Source organism: Hoplias malabaricus, chromosome 13 (genome assembly GCF_029633855.1).
Source record: "Hoplias malabaricus isolate fHopMal1 chromosome 13, fHopMal1.hap1, whole genome shotgun sequence".
NCBI lineage: Eukaryota > Metazoa > Chordata > Actinopteri > Characiformes > Erythrinidae > Hoplias > Hoplias malabaricus.
In genome coordinates, this window is record NC_089812.1 from 23,021,341 (window position 1) to 23,042,402 (window position 21,062).

The window sequence follows — 21,062 nt, forward strand, 5'->3', positions numbered from 1 at the left end:
TACTATCTATTCATTCTGTTACATAATTTCAGCAGACTAGTTGTGGTGCTGAATGCTGATCTAGAGTAGAATTGTATAGCTGTAGTGCATTTTATTTATGTGGAAGTACATTTCCATCACATTACCAAGGGATGCAACCCAAAGAGTCGTGCTCAAAGACTCATATTGGTTTAGAATGTTGTGCCTACCCAGATGGGGCATTGAACACTGGTCTACCATGTTACAGTCAGTGGTGTAACCCACTACAACTACACAACACCAACCACAAAGCAATTATCGTGTTTTGCTCACACCAAAAGCATCAGAGAACTTTTTTTTTCTAAAAAAGCAATAAAATAACTTTAAGTACACAAAAATGTATCTGATGGAAAAGAACAATATTTCAGAAAAAAATCTGTGTTCCTGTCTGGGGCCTAAAGATCACAGTTTGAGTCTGGACCCCCAGAATAAAGTGGTTACAGAACGTGAATAAATGAATGATTAAACGAATGAATGAATCTACCTTAGGGTTTGGGAGGTTAATAGAAATGACCTTATGCCATCTAGTGTTGTAAAAAAAAGAGATGCACGTGTTTGATATTATGTATAATATCGTTTAAAAAAAATAAATAAAAATCATGAAATAATTTTCTTCTTTATAACATTATTTTAATATTTTATTTTTGTGTATTCCCGTGATTTTATTTTATACATCATAATGTCTCTTTTCCCTGTTTTTGTGAGTGAAACAGACATGTATTAACCTTGGCTGTTAAACATATTAAAAGTATATATTAAAATTAAATTTATTATATGAATGATTTAATATTTATGAAATATGGGATCCAATGTTTAATTATCAGCAACAAATTAATTTAAAATATTTATTTTATATCTGAACGTACAAAAAAGACTTTTATTTTGACATTTGAAGGCAGAAAATGGCCTCCCTCAGAAACGCAGTTATGAGTGAAGAGCTCAGAGAATAAATATAACAGTATTTATTATAACGTATTTATTGTGTAGTAACGGCTGTAAAAGTGGGTTTTATTTCTCATTAAAAGCAGGAGTGAAGGAGATGCCGCGGCGGAAGGTGAGAGAAGGGGTTATTAGCAGTTGTGTGTGTGTGTGTTGATGTTGTTCAGGTTTGTGTGCCTGTTGTGTTGGCGCTTATGTGTGTTTGGTTTGTTGGTTTTGTGCTGGTTTTTGATGATGGTTTTCGTATTATTAATTAAATATTGTGTTGGTTTTTAGGTAGAGTTGTTTTCGGTGTAGATGTAGGTTTGGGTTGGAGCTGATGTTATTATTAAATACAAAAATGGTTTTGTGGTTGTGCCTGTCTTGTTGTTGAAGTTAATGTGTATTTTGGTGTTCATGTAGATTTTAGAGTAGGTATTGCTGTTGTTTTGTTTGATTAGAGTGTATATTCTGTTTTGGAGCTGAGGTTATTAGTTAATGATGGTTTTAGTTTTGTGTCTGTGCTGGACTTGGTGTTAGTGTTGATTTTGTAGTCTGTGTGTTTTAGTGCTAGTGTAGATGTTAATGCTTGTTTGAATGTTGTTGTGGGGTTGATACTGTTATTGGTTAATGGCAGTTTGCTGCTGATGTTTGTTGTGGAGCTGTGTTAATGTTACTTATTTAGGTAGTGATAGTGTTTAGTCTGGAGGTGAGATTGTGTTTTTATTCTTGGACCTGTTGTGTACAGATTTTTGTGTTGAGTGCCAGTTGTTAATAAGTAAAAATAAGTGATATTCTTTTCAGAAAACACACACTGTATGTTTTTAAATGCATTTTACTGTTAATTTGTTGAATTTAAATTAAATTTAAATAAGTTGAATGAAACATCAAACATAGCCTGTGCAAAATCTATGGCACATTTTATTTTGCTGTTCTCTGCAGATAATGTGTGTTTGATTATTTTGACCAGGAGAGTATTCCTCAAAGCAAGTAAAGCCAGGTAAATTAAGCCTAAAGTCAAACTGGTCTGATGTTAACTAGCTGGACCTACTTTGTGGAATATCCCAGGAGTGCCCACCCCTCCACATACACAGTATAAACAGAATGCTAAAGCCTGGCAGAAAAGGCTGAATCTCTTTGGAGGGCAGAGAGCACATTTCTGATCTGTGTTTGTGATGTGCTCTTTGTTCAGAGGAATGCGTGCAGCAGTTCTGACGGGACGGAGGACTCTGATTTCTCGGCTGATCACACAGACAGCTCTGAGAGCGACGCGAACGCCATGAAAAACACTCGTCTCACTCGCTCCTCGCTCAGACTCAGCCAGAGCTCACAGGGTAATGACTTTACTTCATCTTCTTTAACATTTAAAGATGCAATCAGTCATTTTTACCACTGAAATTAATGTAGCTAATTATATTTGACTGTCATTATTGTTTTTAATTTGGTTCTATGTGAATCAAACTGCTTTGTAGTCCCTGAAATAACCAGCTTATTCTCCCCTGAACATGTCATATTTAATGGGCAAAATATTAGATATTTTTTAGAAATTCAAGTCTTAAAATTAAATAAGAAATTCAGGTAAAACTTCAGGTAAAAATAATTAATGGAAAAATAATACATGGAATCAAAATTCAGTTTTAGTTTACCCTTCCTTAGTACACCAGATGTTTTCCTAATTTTCTATGACCTGAATATTAATTACGTGAGTTGTTTTTGCCATATTGATTTTATATTAGCCTACATAATATTTTTTTTATTATGTATTTATTTTTGAACCTGAATTATTTTTGTTTATTTTAGTTTAGTTACCTGACTCTTTCAAACTGAAAGTTCTAGACCTGAATTTCAAATAAAACCAAATTTCACACAAATTATGATTTCTGACTCTGGTTTTAGTAACAAAGCCCTATGCTTTGTGCAGAATCTCTGATAAACCCAGGCCACTACGTCTCAATGTAACAGCAGGAACAGCAAAATGACTACTCGTGGTGGAGACTGGGTTTGGTTTTGTGCAAAATGCTTTGCTGTAGAGAAACGTTTGGAGTGTGGACAGTGCAGGTGAATGGAACCAGATGTCCTCCTCTAAAATGTTCTCATAGAAAGTGTTTAGAGGAACACATGGCTGATGTCTCACACATTGTTTTACAGTAATTTAGAGGGGATGTTATTGGCTGTGTCTTCTGTTTATTTCCATTTCTGTATTTAAACAGAAATGTCTATTTCTATTTAAACAGAAATGTGTATTTAAATAGAGCGTCTCTTTTTAAACTCTGCGTTCAGATTCCAGCCCAGTGAGGAACTCCACACTGGTCGCAGACGAGGTGATGAACTTCTCTACTCGGAGAGTGACCCGCAGCCAGCAGCACGGGGACACACTCGCAGGCAAGAAACCTGACACAGAGACGCAGCGGCGTGGAGACGTCTCGCACAGGGGTAGGATCACCACATCACTGCAGAACAGCTGGATGTATTCACTTGCTCTCACATTCTGCCTGAGGTTTTCTCTGCTCCATATCAGAGTCTGATATAAAATATTTTTTTAAAATACAATTTCTGTTATTATTATTGTGTTATTACAATTATGATTTTGTTTGGACATCAAAAGTAATGGAGAGGTAACAGTTTTGATCCCTGGTGACTGTGTTATGAGGACAGTCAGCTTCGCTCTCTGGGTGGGAAGGATGGACCCCTCCTTCCCTCATGTCAGTGTGCACAGAATTACAGCTGCTGTTTACAGTGGCCCTTAGTATATAGTATATAGTGTTCTGTGTACAGATGTGAGTTAGTATTCTGTATCTACATAGATGCCAAGCAGGCTGTGGATCAGGATGAATCCCCCCCTCGGACCCCCACAGGAAACGCTCACTCGTCTGAGTCCGACATCGATGTTTCCAGCCCCAACATCTCTCACGACGAGACTCTGGCGAAGGAGCTTTCTCTCAGAGAGTCCAGTCTGGCGCACCGGCCCAAGCGCAGACGCTTCCACGAGAGCTACAACTTCAACATGAAGTGCCCCACGCCCGGCTGCAACTCTCTTGGTAATCCTCCGCTCACACCGCATCTCTAAATTGATATGTGATATTATTTTCTTTAGGATCATTAAGAATGCAGTGTGTATTATTTAGAGAGATACATTAGCAGAAATGGAAAAATATGGCATTCGTTTTTGTTTATAATTTTTTTTATAATTCTTTATAATAATTTCTCCGTATCTACATTGCGAGGGAGTCATCTTCCAACAGAGGCTGCCATGTAGCACTGCTGTGTTTCAGCACTGGCTCTAGAGAATGTTTTTATGTTTTTAGTTTAAAGCAGCAGCCTGGAAAGAGAGGGAGTGGTGAAGGAGGGGAATTTCAGTTGTTGGCAATGCCAACAAGATTCAGGGAGGTTTGTGATCCAGAGCTAATCTTCTCGCATCTGTATCTGACCTCACTAATGTTCATGTGGCGGAATGTATCAAATCCTTACTGAAATGTTCCTATATCTAGTGTAAAAGTTTCCTAGAAGAGTAAAAACTTTTACTGACGTTCAGAGGAACTCATTCCTGTCAACTCCCTTCAGTTCCAGAATAATGCTGGAAGAGCTGGTGTTCACAAATTTTTGGCCACAGTATATACTCTGTCTTGGCTTTGTACAGTCGGTGTATTCAGAGTATGTAACGTTTGATGATTTCTTTTTTTGAATTAGTGTCCTTTTTAAACACCAAACATATTTCTTTCTTTCTTTATTTTTAATGCTTCACTCTGTTTTGTTTTTGTTTAACAGGACATTTGACTGGGAAGCACGAGAGACACTTTTCCATCTCTGGCTGTCCACTCTATCATAACCTCTCAGCAGACGAGTGCAAGGTACCCACTGATACACTGCTCTATGATCCAGAACTGTGTTCCGCTGTGGAGGAGGGCGGATTATTTTGGCTTTCACTCAGTGTGGTAAATAAAAGATGAAAAGCCTGAGCAGTAAAGGATGTGTTTGAGCTCGGGGCAGTGGACCCCAAAGACAGGAGAGTAGAGGATTTCATGGCGGTGAAGATGTGAAATAAGTGAATCCTCATCTGATCTGATGGTTCTTGATGTGGTTCTCTGCAGGTAAAGGCCAGCTCTCGGGACAAACCTTCAGAGGAGAGAGCTCTGACCCACAGCCAGGACGAGAACCGACATTCCACGCGCCATCAGGTACCCTCTAACAATAAATACACTGTTTGTCCAAACGTTACGCAACGTAAATTTCCGGTGTGAATTGGTCAGTTACTGTGGATAAGGCAGATCATAACAGGTGTAATATCCTAAAGCCTGGTGCAAGAATGTCCTTTGGGTAGTACGTTACAATTTGGTAATAAGCGTGTGATGGTATTCCAGGGTCTCGGAAACACTGCTCTGAATGTAGCAGTTAGTGAAGATGAATGGATGAATGATAAGTCTGTATTAATATGGTATGGTCTGGACAGTTGTATTTATTATAAAGGGAATATTTTGTTTTTATGCTGGTGCGTGGTGGGAGAGTAGGGCGCGGTGTTGAGGTGCAGTTACTCCTGAAATTATTTAAAAAAAAAGCAGTTTGATTGAAAATCTTGGTGTTGAGATAATGAGATTTGTTAAATTGAGGTGTAAAGTTCTGTGATGTTTCCTGGTTTGTTAATCTCAGGCCCCTGCGGAGCGGCAGCTGCGTTATAAAGAAAAGGTGACGGAGATGAGGAGGAAGAGGAACTCCACTCCCCTCAAAGAGCACAAGGAGAAATACACGGTGAGCTCCTCCATCTCAGAGTGATACAAACTACTGAGGGTTCACAGTGTGAACACAATACAAACAGGTGGGAAACGACTTAACATTGTGAACACAACACAGTCTTGAAACCACTTCGGAGTGAACACACCAACACAAGCTTGAAACCACTTCAGTGTGTGAACACAACACAGACACAGTCGTGAAACCACATCGCAGTTTGAATACAACAACAAAGTTGTGAAACTGCTGTGAAAGTGCTGTGCATTGGTCTGCCCTGTCCTCTATGAATTATTTTGTGTCTACTGTCAACTTACATGTATTAAATTCTTTTCTTTTTTTTTTTTTTTTTTTTTTTAATTTCCCTACCCTTTCTCTATCCCTCCCCTCACTGTCTTCACTTTCTATTCCTTTTTTCCCTATACCATTTTTTTCTCTCTTTTTCTTTTTTGTTAATTATTTTTATACCCCAATGCCCCATCCCTCTCCCCTCTCTGCAGGAGCACAGACAGGTTCATGGTTCTAGTCGTGAGCCCCTGCTGGAGAACATCACCAGTGATTACGACCTAGAGCTCTTTCGGAAAGCGCAGGCACGTGCCTCGGACGATCTTGTAAGAGAGAAAACTCATCACCTGTTCTCCCTTTTTTTTCCCTTCCTCCCTCCCTCCGTCCCTCCTTCTCTCCGTGACCTCCTTGAGGCTGTCTCCCACCCTCGCTCCAAAGCAGAGACCTGAGGCTCTACCTGATCAACCTGGAGGCCACTGCACAAATGGAGTGCTGGAAAATCTCTCTCTCTCTCTCTCTCTCTCTCTCTCTCTCGCTCTCTCTCTCTTTGTTATTCTCACCTTCTCATTTTTGTTCTTTCTCTGCTTTCTCACTTATCACTTCTTGCCCTGTCCCCCCAACCCCCCACCCAAACACACTTTGTCTTTCCCTTTCACACTTTCTTTTTTTTCTCACTTTCATTCTCTCTATATGCCCTTCTCTTTTTCTCTGTTCTCTATTTTCACCTTTCCCTCCCCCCTCACCTCCCTCTGTCCTCTTTTGCCTTTCTTTCTTTGAGAGTTTGTCTCCCATGGACTCTACCACTCCCTCTCTTTTTCTTTTTCTTTCTATCCTCATTTTCTTCTCTATACTCATGCTCGCTTTATTTAGTCTCTCTGTCGCTCACTCGCGCTCTCTCTCTCTATTGTGTGCTCTCACACAAAAGCAGTTTTTGTCATTTTTTTATGTAGAATTTCCTTTTTTACATTTAAACCTTTACAGCTTCCTCAGTTCATCCTGAATTCATTATTAATAACTGGCTCAGGCTTCTCAGTGTATGCCCTTATAACTGTTAGTAATATCTCTCTTTCTCTCTCCCTCCCTCTCTCTCTCTCTCATTTGGTTCCTCTCTATCTTTCTTCTGTCCACCCACTATTACTCTCTACCCCTTCCATGCTCCTTCCATCTCTGTCCCTTATTCTCTCCCATCCCACTCTCTCTTCAACTTATTTTTCTCCTTTCCCTCCCTTCCTCCTTCTTTCTTTCTCTCCTCTCTCTCTCACTGTCTCCCCCTCTAATTCACCCTTTTTCTCCTGTTCACCCCTTCTCTCCTTTTACCATTTTTTTATTCTCTCTCCTCTATTTATTTCACTCTTTCTCTCCGTTTACCACCACCTCTCCCCTCTCTCTCTGTTCTGTAGGAGAAGCTGCGTCTCCAGGGTCAGGTGACAGAGGGCAGTAATATGATTAAAACCATAGTGTTTGGACGCTTTGAGCTGGACACGTGGTACCACTCCCCGTACCCGGAGGAATACGCTCGTCTGGGGCGTCTGTACATGTGCGAATTCTGCCTCAAATACATGAAGAGCCAGACCATCCTCCGACGACACATGGTAAGAGTTGTTCACTTGTGTCATTATATAAATATGCTAAATGTAATTATACATTTAACATACACTTCCGGTGTTTTTGGAATTGGGTTTGTAGATGGATTACTTTAAAGTGATTTATAAGGTTTATATAATCCACACAGACACAAGAAGAGCTTATTTTAAATTAAACTAAATGAAACAGTGGAATTCACGCCCCCTAGACTTCCTGTAGATAATTACAACCTGTGTGGATAACTGAACATTATAAACATTCTATAATGCTTTATAATGCCATGTAATATTCAGTCATCCACACAGTCATTGGGAATGGAAGGTTTCCGGTTCGATTCCTATTTCTGCCAGGGAAATTGGGGGCAGGGAAGTGAAGGAACATCACTCATCCACAGATGAGGTGTTCTTGAGCAAGGCCCCATGGTGCTCTAGTGTTTTTTTTTTTTTCCCCCACACTGTAACATTTAATTAAATTCACCAAATTGTGAAATAGTAACAGATATGTTTGTTGATTAAAGACTAATTTAATATTTAGATTCTGTATGTGCAGAATTTCAGGGTTCAGAGATCTGTTGAACAGAAATAAATAAAAATGTAAAAAACTTCATGTTTTATTTTTAATTGAAAACTGATTATTAATTAATAATTATTATTTGTGTGTTGACTGCCACAGATAAAGTTCAATACAGAAGACACATTTTGTTGTACAGTGACAAATAATTTCACATTATATTTTCTTAATTTTTTTGTTATCTTGGTCCATTAAAAGCTTGTGTGTGTCTGAGGGCTTCACAGAGTCTGAGGTCGAACTCTGCTATGTGTTGTACAGGCGAAGTGTGTGTGGAAGCATCCACCGGGAGACGAGATCTACAGGAAGAACGCCATCTCCGTGTTTGAAGTGGACGGAAAGAAAAACAAGGTGAAATAACTGTCTACAGTCCCTGATGATAATGAATGAATCCAACGTGGGCACAGATGTTCTATATAGAAAAGCATGATTTGAGCTGTAATAGGGAGAATAGAGCCTCTGTCTTTGCTACTCTGGGCTTAGCACTGCAGAAACTGTACTATGTAACTTTTGGAGCTGGGTAGGATCCCACACCCCACCCCCTCTTGATTTCAGGACAGTGCTGTAAAAATGAATTACACTGTAGAGGAGCCCAGGAGCAAACTTTACTCTGTTAGGTAAGTCTCCCTTCGGCTCGTGCAGCTGCTCTACTGATTGCCATTTGGCCGTGAATAACAAAATTTCTACATCAGTGCCATAAATGTACTTCTGTGCTGTTGTCTCTGAAACAGATCTACTGCCAGAACTTGTGTCTGCTGGCTAAACTCTTCCTGGACCATAAAACTCTGTACTACGACGTAGAGCCCTTTCTGTTCTACGTGATGACGGAAGCAGACAACACCGGCTGCCACCTTGTGGGATATTTCTCAAAGGTAAACTGCTGTGATAGTCCATTTACAGATTTCTTTTTGGACAAAAAATAATACAAAAACATGGCCAAAGTGACAGAGCAGTTCAGAAAATTATAATAGTACTATAATATAATATAACATAATAATATAAATTGGATTTATACAATGGTCTTCAGAACCCAAAGTCCTTATAAAGTTAGCATACCGAGCAAAGACCACCAGAAGACAAGAAAATGTTGCAGCAGTGTGAGGGCATAGAACAGACTTGAGATTAAGTAGCTGGCTAAATTTATTCCGTCATACATTAAAGTCATACTCTTCTCCAAAACTTTTTCCCTGAAGTTTCTGGTCTTTGTTGTAAGTGTGAACAGGGAAAGTGAACATATTTTCTTTGTTTATGGTTGTTATAAGGTACAAACCTTTAGGAAGGGGATACATTGCACACATTGTATACATTGAAATACTTCTCTTCCCCAGCCCTTTAACATTTGAACTTTGATACAGAATCTGTACCCAACTATAAAACACAGCCTTTACTTTTTATTTTAGGGTCGTAGACTTTCCCTGTGTTCACACTAGCAGGCGACAAAGCGACAAATAAAGATGAGTTTTTTTCCAAGTTTATGCAAATGAGTTATGATGCGATGAAGCAACATTCTAAATGATTGGGTGCAAGAAATTCTTTGAACCAATTGTAGACACAGGGTCTACGAGGCACAACATGAGCGGCCTCGACACACCTACGAGACAAACTTGGGGCGACATAAGTGACTTGTAGACTGCTACTGTGAACGCACTATAAGAAATGTATTTTATTTTTATGGTCAGACCCTCATGTTTATTCTGTTGTGACAACAGTGCTTCCTCTGGAACAACTGACTTGTAATTTGCATCTGTAAATGCATCCCCTTTGGCAGATATGGTTGTCATAAGCTATTTTTCTTGCTTACACTGCCCTATGTTTAATTTGTCTGTCTATAGTTCTTCATTACATAAAGTGTGAGTTTGTTTGTCCAGTGATCATTTTTAACCAACGGTGAATCTGACTTTATAGGCTATTCTGCTTTAGAGAAGATCACAAAACTCTTGTTCCTCCCGCAGGAGAAGAACTCCTTTCTGAACTACAACGTGTCCTGCATTCTGACCATGCCTCAGTACATGAGACAGGGCTACGGCAAGATGCTCATCGACTTCAGTGAGTACTTTTAACTTACTGATCACTTTAAAGCCACTCTCCACTGGTTTTTAAATGTATAAAAAAGCATCTTGATCTTAAAGATACAGCATTCAATGTCAACAGCATTCTGGGGTCAGCATTCACCCCAGAATTGCATTCAATATATTAAGTGTACTAATACATACACTAAGTGTCTTTGTGTAATAACTGAAAAACAATATTCAAATATTCTCCCACTCGTCATTTTATGGAAGTATTGTGCAGTATTAAAAATCACAGTTGTCAATTTATTCAACAAAATATATCCTAAAAATAAGAAGATGGGTGATAAAAATCTATTGGTCACTGCATTCGTTATGAGTTCTGTCGAAATAAAGTGCTGCCAAAGCATGTGATTGATTTGTTGTTGTTTTTTTTTTTATGTGTGGGGAGGGGGGTAATTTTTGTATCCAAAAGTACATGTGAGTTTTGGTTTAGACGATTTAAAGATGGGGATTTTGATGATAGCCATCATGAATATACTGTATTAATAATTCATTATAGTTTTCTTGTACACCTATCACGTTTATACAGTAAAGCAGTTTAATAGTGTTTTAAAGTCCTGCTGCTCTGAGATAAGGGAGCGGTTCAATTCAAATATTGATTGATAGCAACATCGACATGGCAACATAAACAACTCAGTCTCAGTAGTTAGGCACTAGCACAGACCTCTGGGAAAACACCATGATTGTAGTCTGGGTTTGGACGCCCCTGCAGCGGACAGTGATGGAATCTTCTAAGAACAGAGATTAATGAACAAATTTCTCAGTGGCCTCTGCCTTTGGATGTTCATGTGTTTGGCAGCATATACTTTTGGAATTAAATTACTCATATTATGGTATTATTATTATTATTATTATTATTATCATTGTTGATTTATTTAACCTATATCTCTTTGTACATTTTGAGGTTACCTGCTGTCTAAAGTGGAGGAGAAGGTGGGCTCTCCAGAGCGTCCCCTGTCTGATCTTGGACTCATCAGCTACCGGAGCTACTGGAAAGAAGTGCTGCTGAGATACCTGCACAATTTCCAGGGCAAAGAGATCTCCATTAAAGGTAACAGCAACAAACAGACATGTAGTAGTGTTATTGCTATAATAAGTATGTTCAGTTCTTTATAATTGATTCATTAGTATTTAGTTTTTTATTTATTGTTATTACAATCAAAATTCAAGGCAGACATAGTATAGTAAAATACAGTTTAGATTAACCTGTCTAACCTATACCTGTTAAAGCTGCTGTTGCAAGAATTTAAAAATGAACGTAAGTTTTATCATAACATTTTAAAAAACTTATTTTGATGGATGCCCTTTTTTGACAGTCATTCTCCTCTACTTATCTTTGATGTATTCTGATCAGAGATCAGCCAGGAGACGGCCGTGAACCCTGTTGACATCGTCAGCACCCTGCAGTCACTCCAGATGCTGAAATACTGGAAAGGGAAGCACCTAGTCTTAAAGAGACAGGTAACCACAGACCGTCTGCAAAAGTGACTAATGAATAATCCAGAAACAATTATCTACACTTGTAGATATAAGAATTTTGTTCTGTTTCAGAATAAAACCTTAGGTGGGCTTTATGGTGTTTTAACTATTGATTAGTAGTGGAATGAGAGAGTGAGTGAGTTATTTAATGTAATAAATTAATTAAATTTGATGATGACATAACAGGCTGCCATCCAATCCAATGTTACCATGTGGTTTATAGAGTTACTGTGCATTGCTGTTGTTGTTGTTCTTTACAGACTATCTTCATAAATCTGAATCTGTCTTTATTATTATCCTTGTAATGGTTTGATGTATTAGGTATTTGTAGAACACTAAATTTCATTGATTACACATTAGTATTAATCAAAAAGGGGATGTAAACAACATTCTCCAGTATCTGCATAATCTCATCCCAGTGCTGATAACATGATGCTCTTTCCCAGCCCTAGTTTCTGTACATGACACTGACATGCTAACGCTAACCTCCAGGACCTGATCGATGAGTGGAGAGCCAAGGAAATGAAGCGTGGAAGCAGTAAATCCATCGACCCAACCGCTCTGAAGTGGAGCCCACCCAAAGGAACCTAACAGACCCCTAGCTTCTCCGCCTCCCGCTCCTCGTCTACTGCTCTGTGCTTGATAGTAGATGCTGTAGACTCTGTTACACTACGCATGTTCTCAAAGCTAACCCTGTTCTGTTTAAGGCTCGTCCAGTGTTTCCCAGTCCGGCTCCAACAGGGAAAACCAAATCAGGACCAAACTGAATTATTATTTATGGTTCTCCGCTGAGCGTGGTGAACTGATGTGACACAAACAGCAGTTTTCTTTCTCTCTGAGGGGTGTTCAGCTGATGTTACAGGTTTTTGCACGCGCACTATATTTTTAGCGAGCAAGGAGGTTTCTCGAACAGCAACAGACCAGTGCACCACAGCCAGTAATTTTATTTTATATTCATTGAATTGGGCACATGAGGTTTTTATCTGTTTATTTTGCCTTAATTGTATTTATCTAGTTTTACTGTGTAACAAAGTAGCTGATGTGCTGAAAATAATATACATAGTATAAAATAGTGCTAGCAATGACTGTAAATGGTACTGCAACTACTGTAGAAACTTCTTTATTAGTAATCCCAGACAGCGAACATATATCGGTCCACTGGCATATAAAGGCTGGCACACCACTGACTGTTAGACCACTGCTGGTCCACCATCGAACCACTCAGATTACTGTCCTGTACAGGATATAACTCATGTTTAATCTCTTCAAACAAATTTTATATTCACAGAGACTTTTATTCTGGAAAACAAACTAATACAAATATTACCAACAACTTTGAGAGATATAATAATGAGGATAAGCCTGATATAAAATGATTATGATAAAAATGTTGACACTGTGCTGGATTAAAATTATTTACTATTCTTATTCGTAAACGATAGCAAAAGAACCTAATGAAGGGGAAAAAAATGTAAATTGGACTGTGAATGGAAAAGTGCTAAAATGTGGCATTTTGTCTAAAATTCTGTTTAATCACCAGTGGTCCGCCCAGAATACGCTGTGTAAAACACTAGTGGACCTCCAACTTTGTCCTCAGTGGGCCAACAGTGGTCCGCCGTCTCTTTGCTATCAGTGATAGAATATACTGTAAATGATATCTAGATAGGTAGTTATCAACATACATGGCTAATTGATTGTGTAATGCTAAAATCTAAATAACTTAATAGCTTAATACTGCAGTTAAGTTAGCTTGCGGTTAGCTATTCATACTTCTGTCGACTATAACTCTAATGTAGTAAAATATCCACGCGCGCTCGCAAAAACCTTCTTGCTCGCTCAAAATATCCACGAGCGTGCGCAGAATTGTGGCACGAAAATAACGGCATAGTCTCCTCTGAGTGTGTTCAGCTGATGCTACAGAATAAGCAGTGTTCTCCTTCAAGCATATTGAGCTCATCTTACAGAACCAGCAGTTAGTTTTCTCCTCCAAGCATGTTAAGCTGATTTAACAGTATCTATACTGTGAGAAATATGTAAAATTGAAGTAAAATTACTAGCATTAAATCCTGCGCATTGAGCTCCAGTAATGTTCAAAATATGTGGTGTATTTTTACGTTCTGGAGGAAGGTTGGGAGAGATCTGTGATTGGAAGGGATGTTAGCCTGTGTGTTAGCTAACCACACAAAAATAACATTGTTGTCCCATGAAAAAAATTATCTCCAAAACAGTAACTTTACAGGTAAAAACTTCTTCAATTTTAATGTATGTTAATGTAAAAAGATATATTCAGCGTAATTTTGGAGCGTTTCTTTTGGTCCATTCATCATGAAATATTCACACTGTGTGAAGCTGCTGTGTTCAAATGATGTGGTAAACTAAACATCCACAAACATGGAGACACAGGTTTTTCATTGGTCAATGACCATAAACTGTTTGCAACACCAATAATCTGGCCTCGCCTATTCACAGAGTGACGCAAACGACTATCTATTGTGACCACAGCTTTTGGGCGAGTAGTACATGACCAGGACTGTTTAAACACTGGAGTAACCACATTAGCATAGCTAACACTTCAACAGTAGCAACTTTAATATTAATAACCTTATTCTCTCTGAAATTAAAGCACTGTCAGTGTGGGAACTGTAGAACTACAGCAGCCACTGAATACTCCACTCTCTTCCCAAATCCACCCCGTCAGCACAGTCCGTGTTTAGTGTTTCTCTCACACAGATCATTTCCTTTAGCTACCTCTCTTTTTACTGTGAGTTTTTTATTACATTAAAAAACAGGTCATAAAGCCGTTTGAGGCCCTGGAGTCCAAGAACATTACAGGCCCTACTCTCTCTGGACAGGGAGGACAGCATAACAGACCTGGGCAGTTAGTGTCCTTCTCCAAGCGTGTTGAACAGTCCAGTGCCGTCGTGTTAGCAGCTGTTTGAAAAATAGTGGTGGTTACATGTGCCATGTGAGACTTGGGGATTTCTATCTAACAGAGGGCAACGTCGAAAGGACATTAAAAAAAGGTAGAGGTTATATAAAAAGGTACTGAAGCTTTATTTCATAATGTTTAGCTGATGTCTGAAAATGAGTTTGTCTCTTCACCTTTGCCTTTACTGTATTTATTTTATAGTCAAGGTTGTCTTTAAGGGCCTGTAACAAAACCTCATATCTCCAGAATGCTAATTCTACAGGAGAATGAAGAAAAATATAGTTAACTTGTGATGGAAGTTAATGCAGCTCAAGTATTTTCCACATTTTAGAAAAATCAGTTTTTATTGGACTGTGAAATTTAAACAAAGTTTAAAAAACTTTTTAAAATGTTGTAAAAATCACGTACGTTTTTTTTTTTTTTTTTTAACGTAAATGTCAAAATGTGGAAGTGTGGTTTGACTAATAATCTAATATAATTAGAAGTAACTGAACGCACAGTGAGTATGTGATATAGCATCAGGTTCTTGAACTGAACCATGTTCTAACATCACTTACACCGTTTTAATAAATTAATAATACAATGATAACTTTATGATATATTTTTTTGGACAATGGTACATTTTGCATAAGAGCAGGGTGGTATTTTAAATGTTATTGATATTATTTGTACATATAATTATTATTTTTTTTATTATTACTATTAATACTATTATATTATTATCATTATTGTTACTACTGTTGGTGTTGCTCTTGTTATTTGTATTTATTACTAAACCATTATGAGTTAATTTCCTGGTGATGCCACAGACATCCGTAATCAGGCCTGGGGCAGGTGGTAAGCCCCTCCCCCTCCCTGTAACTCAGCATGATGCCAGCCAACACGGTTGTTTGTTAATTTATTGACAGTTAGCACTTAGGATTCTCCTCCAAGCATGTTGAGCTGATTTAATTTAATTAGCACTTAGTGTTCGTTGAGTCACAGTGAAGTTATGCTAGTTTCAGTTCTAAAAGCTCTTGTACTAGTGTTTCTTCCACGAGGCTTTGTAGCAGCGTGTGACTGGGGGACGTCACGCTTATGGGTAGAGTTAGCGTTGAATAACACTGGGGTGAATGGGATATCTTTATTTCAGATGACCTTACTGAAGTGACAGCTCTAGTCACTGTATGCCTTGGTTATTTTAAGATGTTGTTTATATTGCATAGTTTGTGAATGTAGAGCAGAATCCTTCTCTTCCTCTGAACTCTAGTAATGCACTAGTCAGCGCTGTCCGCACAATCGCCAAACCACAAATGCCAAAGGCCTGCCTGGTGACCATGTCACTATGTTGTTCTGCAGTGTTTTCCTTCTGCTTCCACCCAAATAAACTCTGATCAATAAAATAAAATCTGTTCGTCTTGGGTCAGTTATTTGTAGTTGGAAATAACCACCATCGTATTAAGCATCACTCCAGACTGCTCTACTGCAGTTAAACTGTGTGAAACATGCCTTTAGAGAGTAAAAAAAATTTGTATGTATAAAAATAAAATTAACATATTTTCAAATTTATATGGTACAACTGTTTGATTTGACCTGCGAGTAACTTGTGCCCCCTAAAGGGTGTGTTCCCACCTTGTGCCAGATGATTCCACGTAGGCCTCGGGCCCATCATGACCCTGAAGTAAATAAGTGGTTACAGACAATAAATGAATTAATGAACTGTCTGATTTATTTAAAAAAAAAAAAAAAACCTCAAGTATTAATACTACATCCAAAATCCCTAACATTGAAATCCCTGTCTTTAAGTTGTCTAAGCCAAAACCCACCTGTACTCTTATAAACAATACTATCCCCAAGAAAAGAATAAATCTGTCTCATGCTTCTGCATCTCTTTTTCCTGATTCAGATTCAGAAATACTTTATTGATCCCAGAGGGAAATTGCTGTTGTTACAGTTGCAACCGTTTATGTAAAGAATAAACGCTCTAATAATAATTTAAAACAAGACAAAAAATTAAAGCAAAAGAGAAATTTGCCCCAGCATGCAAAAGCATTTAACATAGCAGTTGCCACCACAAACTCATGAGCACAGTCCGGCAAATGTTGAAGGACCTCAGGCGCCTCAGAATATGAAGATGACTTTGGCCCTTCCTGGAGAGGGCATCAGTGTTCTTAGCCCAGTCCAGTTTATTGTAACTGTGCACTCCCAAGTATTTGTAGTCCTCCACAGTGTCCACACTGACCCCCGTGATGGACACAGGGGACACTGGGTGCCTTGTCCCTCCTCAGGTCCACCACCAGTTCTTTTGTCTTTGTCAAATTGAGCTGCAGATGGTTCAGCTTGCACCATGCAACAAAGTCTTTCACAGCCGTCCTGTACTCATACTATGATGTATCAGCAGGGGTGATGAGGATATGTATCAGATACCGATGGAGCTCATAACGAATGCAGCGACCAATAAATTATTTTCTCGCTACTTTATTTTTAGTCTATTTTTCGTTAAATAAAATGACAGTCATTTTTAATACGACACAACAGTTACCATAAAATTACAAAAGAAAATAAGAATGTTATAATTGTTACACAAAAAAATAAATAACATTTTATATACTATTTGCACTTGTACAATTAAGTTTTATTTTAAACTGGATTCATTGTTAATGAGCCAAAAACATGTACCACACTTTAGTATTGATATTTAATGCCGAACGATATAAATTAACGTCTGATTCTGACGTAACACTCTTCCCAATGTTTACATTGGCACGAAATGGGGGATTCTGGAGCACAGCAGAGAAATCTGGCAACCTGGGACAGGATGTACGTAGGTGGTGTGGGAGCAGGAGGAAGCGAATTCAGCTCAGAGCGAATGGAGAAGGTAAGAAATAAATCCATAATAAAGTAATAATTGATATTAATAAATAACAGATATTAGAGCCTAGAAAGAGCCTTTAAAGCATGTACATCTGTTACTAATAATATGTTCAGCGATAAAAAATATTTTGGAGCAGTGAGCTCGTTTCTATTAATATAAAACAACAGAAAGCACTAAAGAAATAAATAAAGAAATTACTATGTACTGTACACTGTATGTCCGGAAACTTATGGACACCGCGGAAAGCAGCCAGTAACATTTTAAGAAAAGCGTGAACGGAATTGGACGCTCTGGAGCAACTGCACAGGAGCCTAACATCACTGGAGTATCTACACAATCCAAACACATTATAAATAATCTCCATAGACTAATAATCTCCATCAGATCATCACAACAATGTTCACACGTCTTACATAAAGCCAGAAGAGTAGAGACTGTGACTACAGCCAAGAGGAACACCTTGCACTTCTTTGTTTTCCTTTAAATGTCTTTTTTTATGTTCTATTTTAGCTTTTTTATAGTTTTAATTATGGTTACACTGTTTAACATTTCATATATTATAAATGTTACTTTGAGCCGAATTTATGTTTCAAAAGTGCTATACAAATAGAGATTATTATCATTATTCATTCATTATCTGTAACCGCTTATCCAGTTCAGGGTCACGGTGGGTCCAGAGCCTACCTGGAATCATTGGGCGCAAGGTGAGAATACATCCTGGAGGGGGCACCAGTCCTTCACAGGGCAACACACACAGTCACTCACACCTACGGACACATTTTTGAGTCACCAATCCACCTACCAATGTGTGCTTTTGGACTGTGGGAGGTAACAGTCACCTGGAGCGGGAATCGAGCCCAAAACCTCTTGGTTTCTGGAGCTGTGTGACAGCGACACTACCTGCTGCGCCACCGTGCCACCCCTATTATTATTATTATTAATTATATCATTATTATGACATTATTTTGTGTTTGAGAGTTGTGTGTTTGCGTTGTACACAAACTCTAGCAGCTACTGCTGTGTCTGATCCACTCGTAATGGCGCAACACACACTACCACGTCAGTGTCACTGCAGTGCTGAGAATGATTTACTACCCACATACCTGCTCTTTGAGGGTTCTGACCACTGAAGAACAGGGTGAAATGGGGGTTTATTTATTGTAGAGCAACCAATAGAATACACTGTGTAATTGTGGAACTACAAAGTGCTCCTGTGTGGTCTGGTTGGAGTTTAGAGAATTGACTGTGAATCTTTGTGCTGTTTTTTTTTCTTCCAGATCTCCTTTCCCTGAACCAAAGATGACTCAGATGGACCTGCTGGTCACCAACGTGGCCGAACTGCTGGCCACCGCGGTTCAGGAAGTTCTGCGTCTGATGGGCCAGGCCGTGACAGAGTACAGAGAAGAGTCGGACAAGATCAGGCAGGAGAACCAGAAACTACAGCAACAACTGGAGCAGCTGCAGAAGAGGCTGGAGACGGCAGGTCTGGCCACAGTGGGCTGATCAATCTGTGGAGATTTATCCTGTTGATCTATTTGGTCACATATAGTTAACTCTCTGCAGAGTAACTTTAGGACAAAGTGAAGTGAATCAGAGGTCACACTACCCCCTACGTGTACTGTAATATATTGCAATCTGTCAGAGTGACTGTAGGGGGATAGAATCTTATTGTGCTTTTCCACTGCGCTGTCTCTACTCTTCTCTAGGCTCTACTTATCTTTGCTATGCTGTTCTGCCCGGTAAATTTGGTCTTGGTCCTGGAACCAGGTTCTTTTTTTAATCCATGTTCTCTCGTGGTTCAGAGAGAGTCGAGTAGGGACTAAACCAAGGTGTGGAAACCTTGCAGAGCACTGATTGTCCAGAGAGAGTCGTCACTCTACGCCACACAACACAGACGTCCAGCACCAACTCTCCAGCTGTAAAATCTCCAGCTGCGGCAGAGATCACATTTGCTTTTATCCGACACACGATGGCAGCGCGTAAAATTACGCCATGGTCTTTTGAAGAGGTTCAAGTGCTCCTTGAATCGGTGGCCGATGAAAGAATCGAGCGAGAGCTTTGGCGATTCTTTCTTCAAAAAACAACAATAACACATGATATACACGATGAATAAACAACGCTTAAAGTAACCAACCAAAAAACTGACCAGGGACCAGACAGAAAGTAAAGTCTAGTAGAGCTGAGTAGTGCAGGTACTTGTAGTGGAAAATCAGCACACAGCACTGCTAATATGATAAGTTACTTACACACATGTCTGACCTCTTTTGTACCGGCAGATGCAGTGCAGCAGGTCTCCTCCTCTGAAACACCTGAAGTCCCTTCTTTTCAACTCCCCTGTGAGGAAAAAGAAGCCCTGGTCTCAGAGCAGGAGAGTAAAGGTCCAGAACCACTGTCGTTTAAAGAGGAAAACCCCAGTGAAATCCAGCTAGAATTTCCAGAGGAGTCTTTAAACAAAACCTGGCAAACCAAACCCAGGTCTCCAGCAGGTAACTCTTCCCCAAAGAGTGGGAGATGCTCCGCAAGCCTGAGAATGACCACCACAATGTCACCAGACCCCCCCAAAGCACCAGAACACGTAAACGTTGGGTATGTAATGGTCAATAAAATCAAATCGGAGTCCAACTCAGAGCCACTGGAGTGTAGCCTCGCTGGACACTCAGAGGAACTCATGGACAGCGACAGCGTTTTTAACACCCTGCCTTTAGAAGACGGACAGAATCACCTGCCCTGCAGCCCTGAGTCTGCCTTCCTCTTACAGGAGCAGTACTCATCCCCACACGCCCACATCCTCAGCTCCAGATTGGACAACATGCTGGATATTCCCGGTATTCCCCACACGGAAATGAAGAGGAAAAGCTCCCACAGTTGCCATATATGTGGGAAAACTTTCGCCACTTCTTCCAGCCTCGGAGCTCACTTCGTCTGCCACTCAAACGAAAGACCGTTCGTTTGTAACTGCTGTAACTTCAGGTTCAGCCGTTCTGCCGACCTTAAGAAACACGAGCGCATCCACACCGGAGAAAAGCCCTACAACTGCAGCCTCTGCGGACGGAGGTTCAATCGCACGGAGAACCTCCGACGCCATCTGAGGAAAGTCCACCATGGAGCCATGCTTTAGAAAAGGGGGGTAGGGGTCCTTTAAAAGCTCCGCCCACAAAAACCAGACTCACCTGCCCACAGCCTTTTGTCCGACACAAAAGTTTACATTTGTTATACCACAGTTTAACAATGTCACACAGCCCCAGAGGCTTGGGGTCCTGGGTGAGATCCTGTCCTCGGGTCACTGTCTGTGAGGAGAGGTGTGTGTTCTCCCTTTGTCTGTGTGGATTTCCTCTAGGTGCCACAGTCCAAACACACGTTGGTAGATGGAGTGACTATTAAATTGTCCACTGGTGTGAGTGACTGGGTGGGTGAGCAACTTAGCAATAGTTGCTATGGAAATCTGCATTTGTGGGTAGGGCCTGGACAGTCTAATTAGCCCCCCCCCCACCTTTATTCCTGTTTCTATCAATGTGCAGTGAGTGAGTGAAGACTTTTACTGTGTATAAAACTTTAAGCTTTTTAATGTCTGAAAAAACACATAGGTTTATGAACTTTTCATCTTTTAATAAAATGAATAAAAATCAATGCTCTT

The 21,062-nt window shown here is 39.6% G+C and overlaps 2 protein-coding genes across 2 annotated transcripts; both read left to right on the forward strand.

The window, feature by feature from the left end:
- Positions 1-926: 926 nt before the first annotated feature.
- kat7a (K(lysine) acetyltransferase 7a) lies at positions 927-15,945 on the forward strand. The gene is made up of 15 exons (XM_066642528.1): positions 927-1,072; positions 2,129-2,270; positions 3,217-3,369; positions 3,741-3,974; positions 4,702-4,784; positions 5,025-5,111; positions 5,581-5,679; positions 6,159-6,269; positions 7,344-7,535; positions 8,356-8,445; positions 8,826-8,966; positions 10,047-10,140; positions 11,071-11,217; positions 11,521-11,627; positions 12,138-15,945. The coding sequence occupies exons 1-15, from the start codon at positions 1,058-1,060 to the stop codon at positions 12,234-12,236; spliced, it is 1,794 nt and encodes a 597-aa protein (XP_066498625.1). The 5' UTR covers positions 927-1,057; the 3' UTR covers positions 12,237-15,945.
- Positions 15,946-17,094: 1,149 nt separating this feature from the next.
- Positions 17,095-21,017, forward strand: zgc:113090 (uncharacterized protein LOC553741 homolog). The gene is made up of 3 exons (XM_066642438.1): positions 17,095-17,431; positions 18,706-18,911; positions 19,705-21,017. The coding sequence occupies exons 2-3, from the start codon at positions 18,728-18,730 to the stop codon at positions 20,544-20,546; spliced, it is 1,026 nt and encodes a 341-aa protein (XP_066498535.1). The 5' UTR covers positions 17,095-17,431; positions 18,706-18,727; the 3' UTR covers positions 20,547-21,017.
- Positions 21,018-21,062: the final 45 nt, after the last annotated feature.

Excerpts from the sequence above, each read along its gene's own strand:
- kat7a (XM_066642528.1), top strand. Across the intron at positions 3,975-4,701 it reads GCCCGGCTGCAACTCTCTTG|GACATTTGACTGGGAAGCAC; the intron begins GTAATCCTCCGC and ends TTTGTTTAACAG. Across the intron at positions 11,628-12,137 it reads ACCTAGTCTTAAAGAGACAG|GACCTGATCGATGAGTGGAG; the intron begins GTAACCACAGAC and ends GCTAACCTCCAG.
- zgc:113090 (XM_066642438.1), top strand. The coding sequence starts at position 18,728 with ATGACTCAGATGGACCTGCTGGTCACCAACGTGGCCGAACTGCTGGCC. Across the intron at positions 18,912-19,704 it reads GAAGAGGCTGGAGACGGCAG|ATGCAGTGCAGCAGGTCTCC; the intron begins GTCTGGCCACAG and ends TTGTACCGGCAG.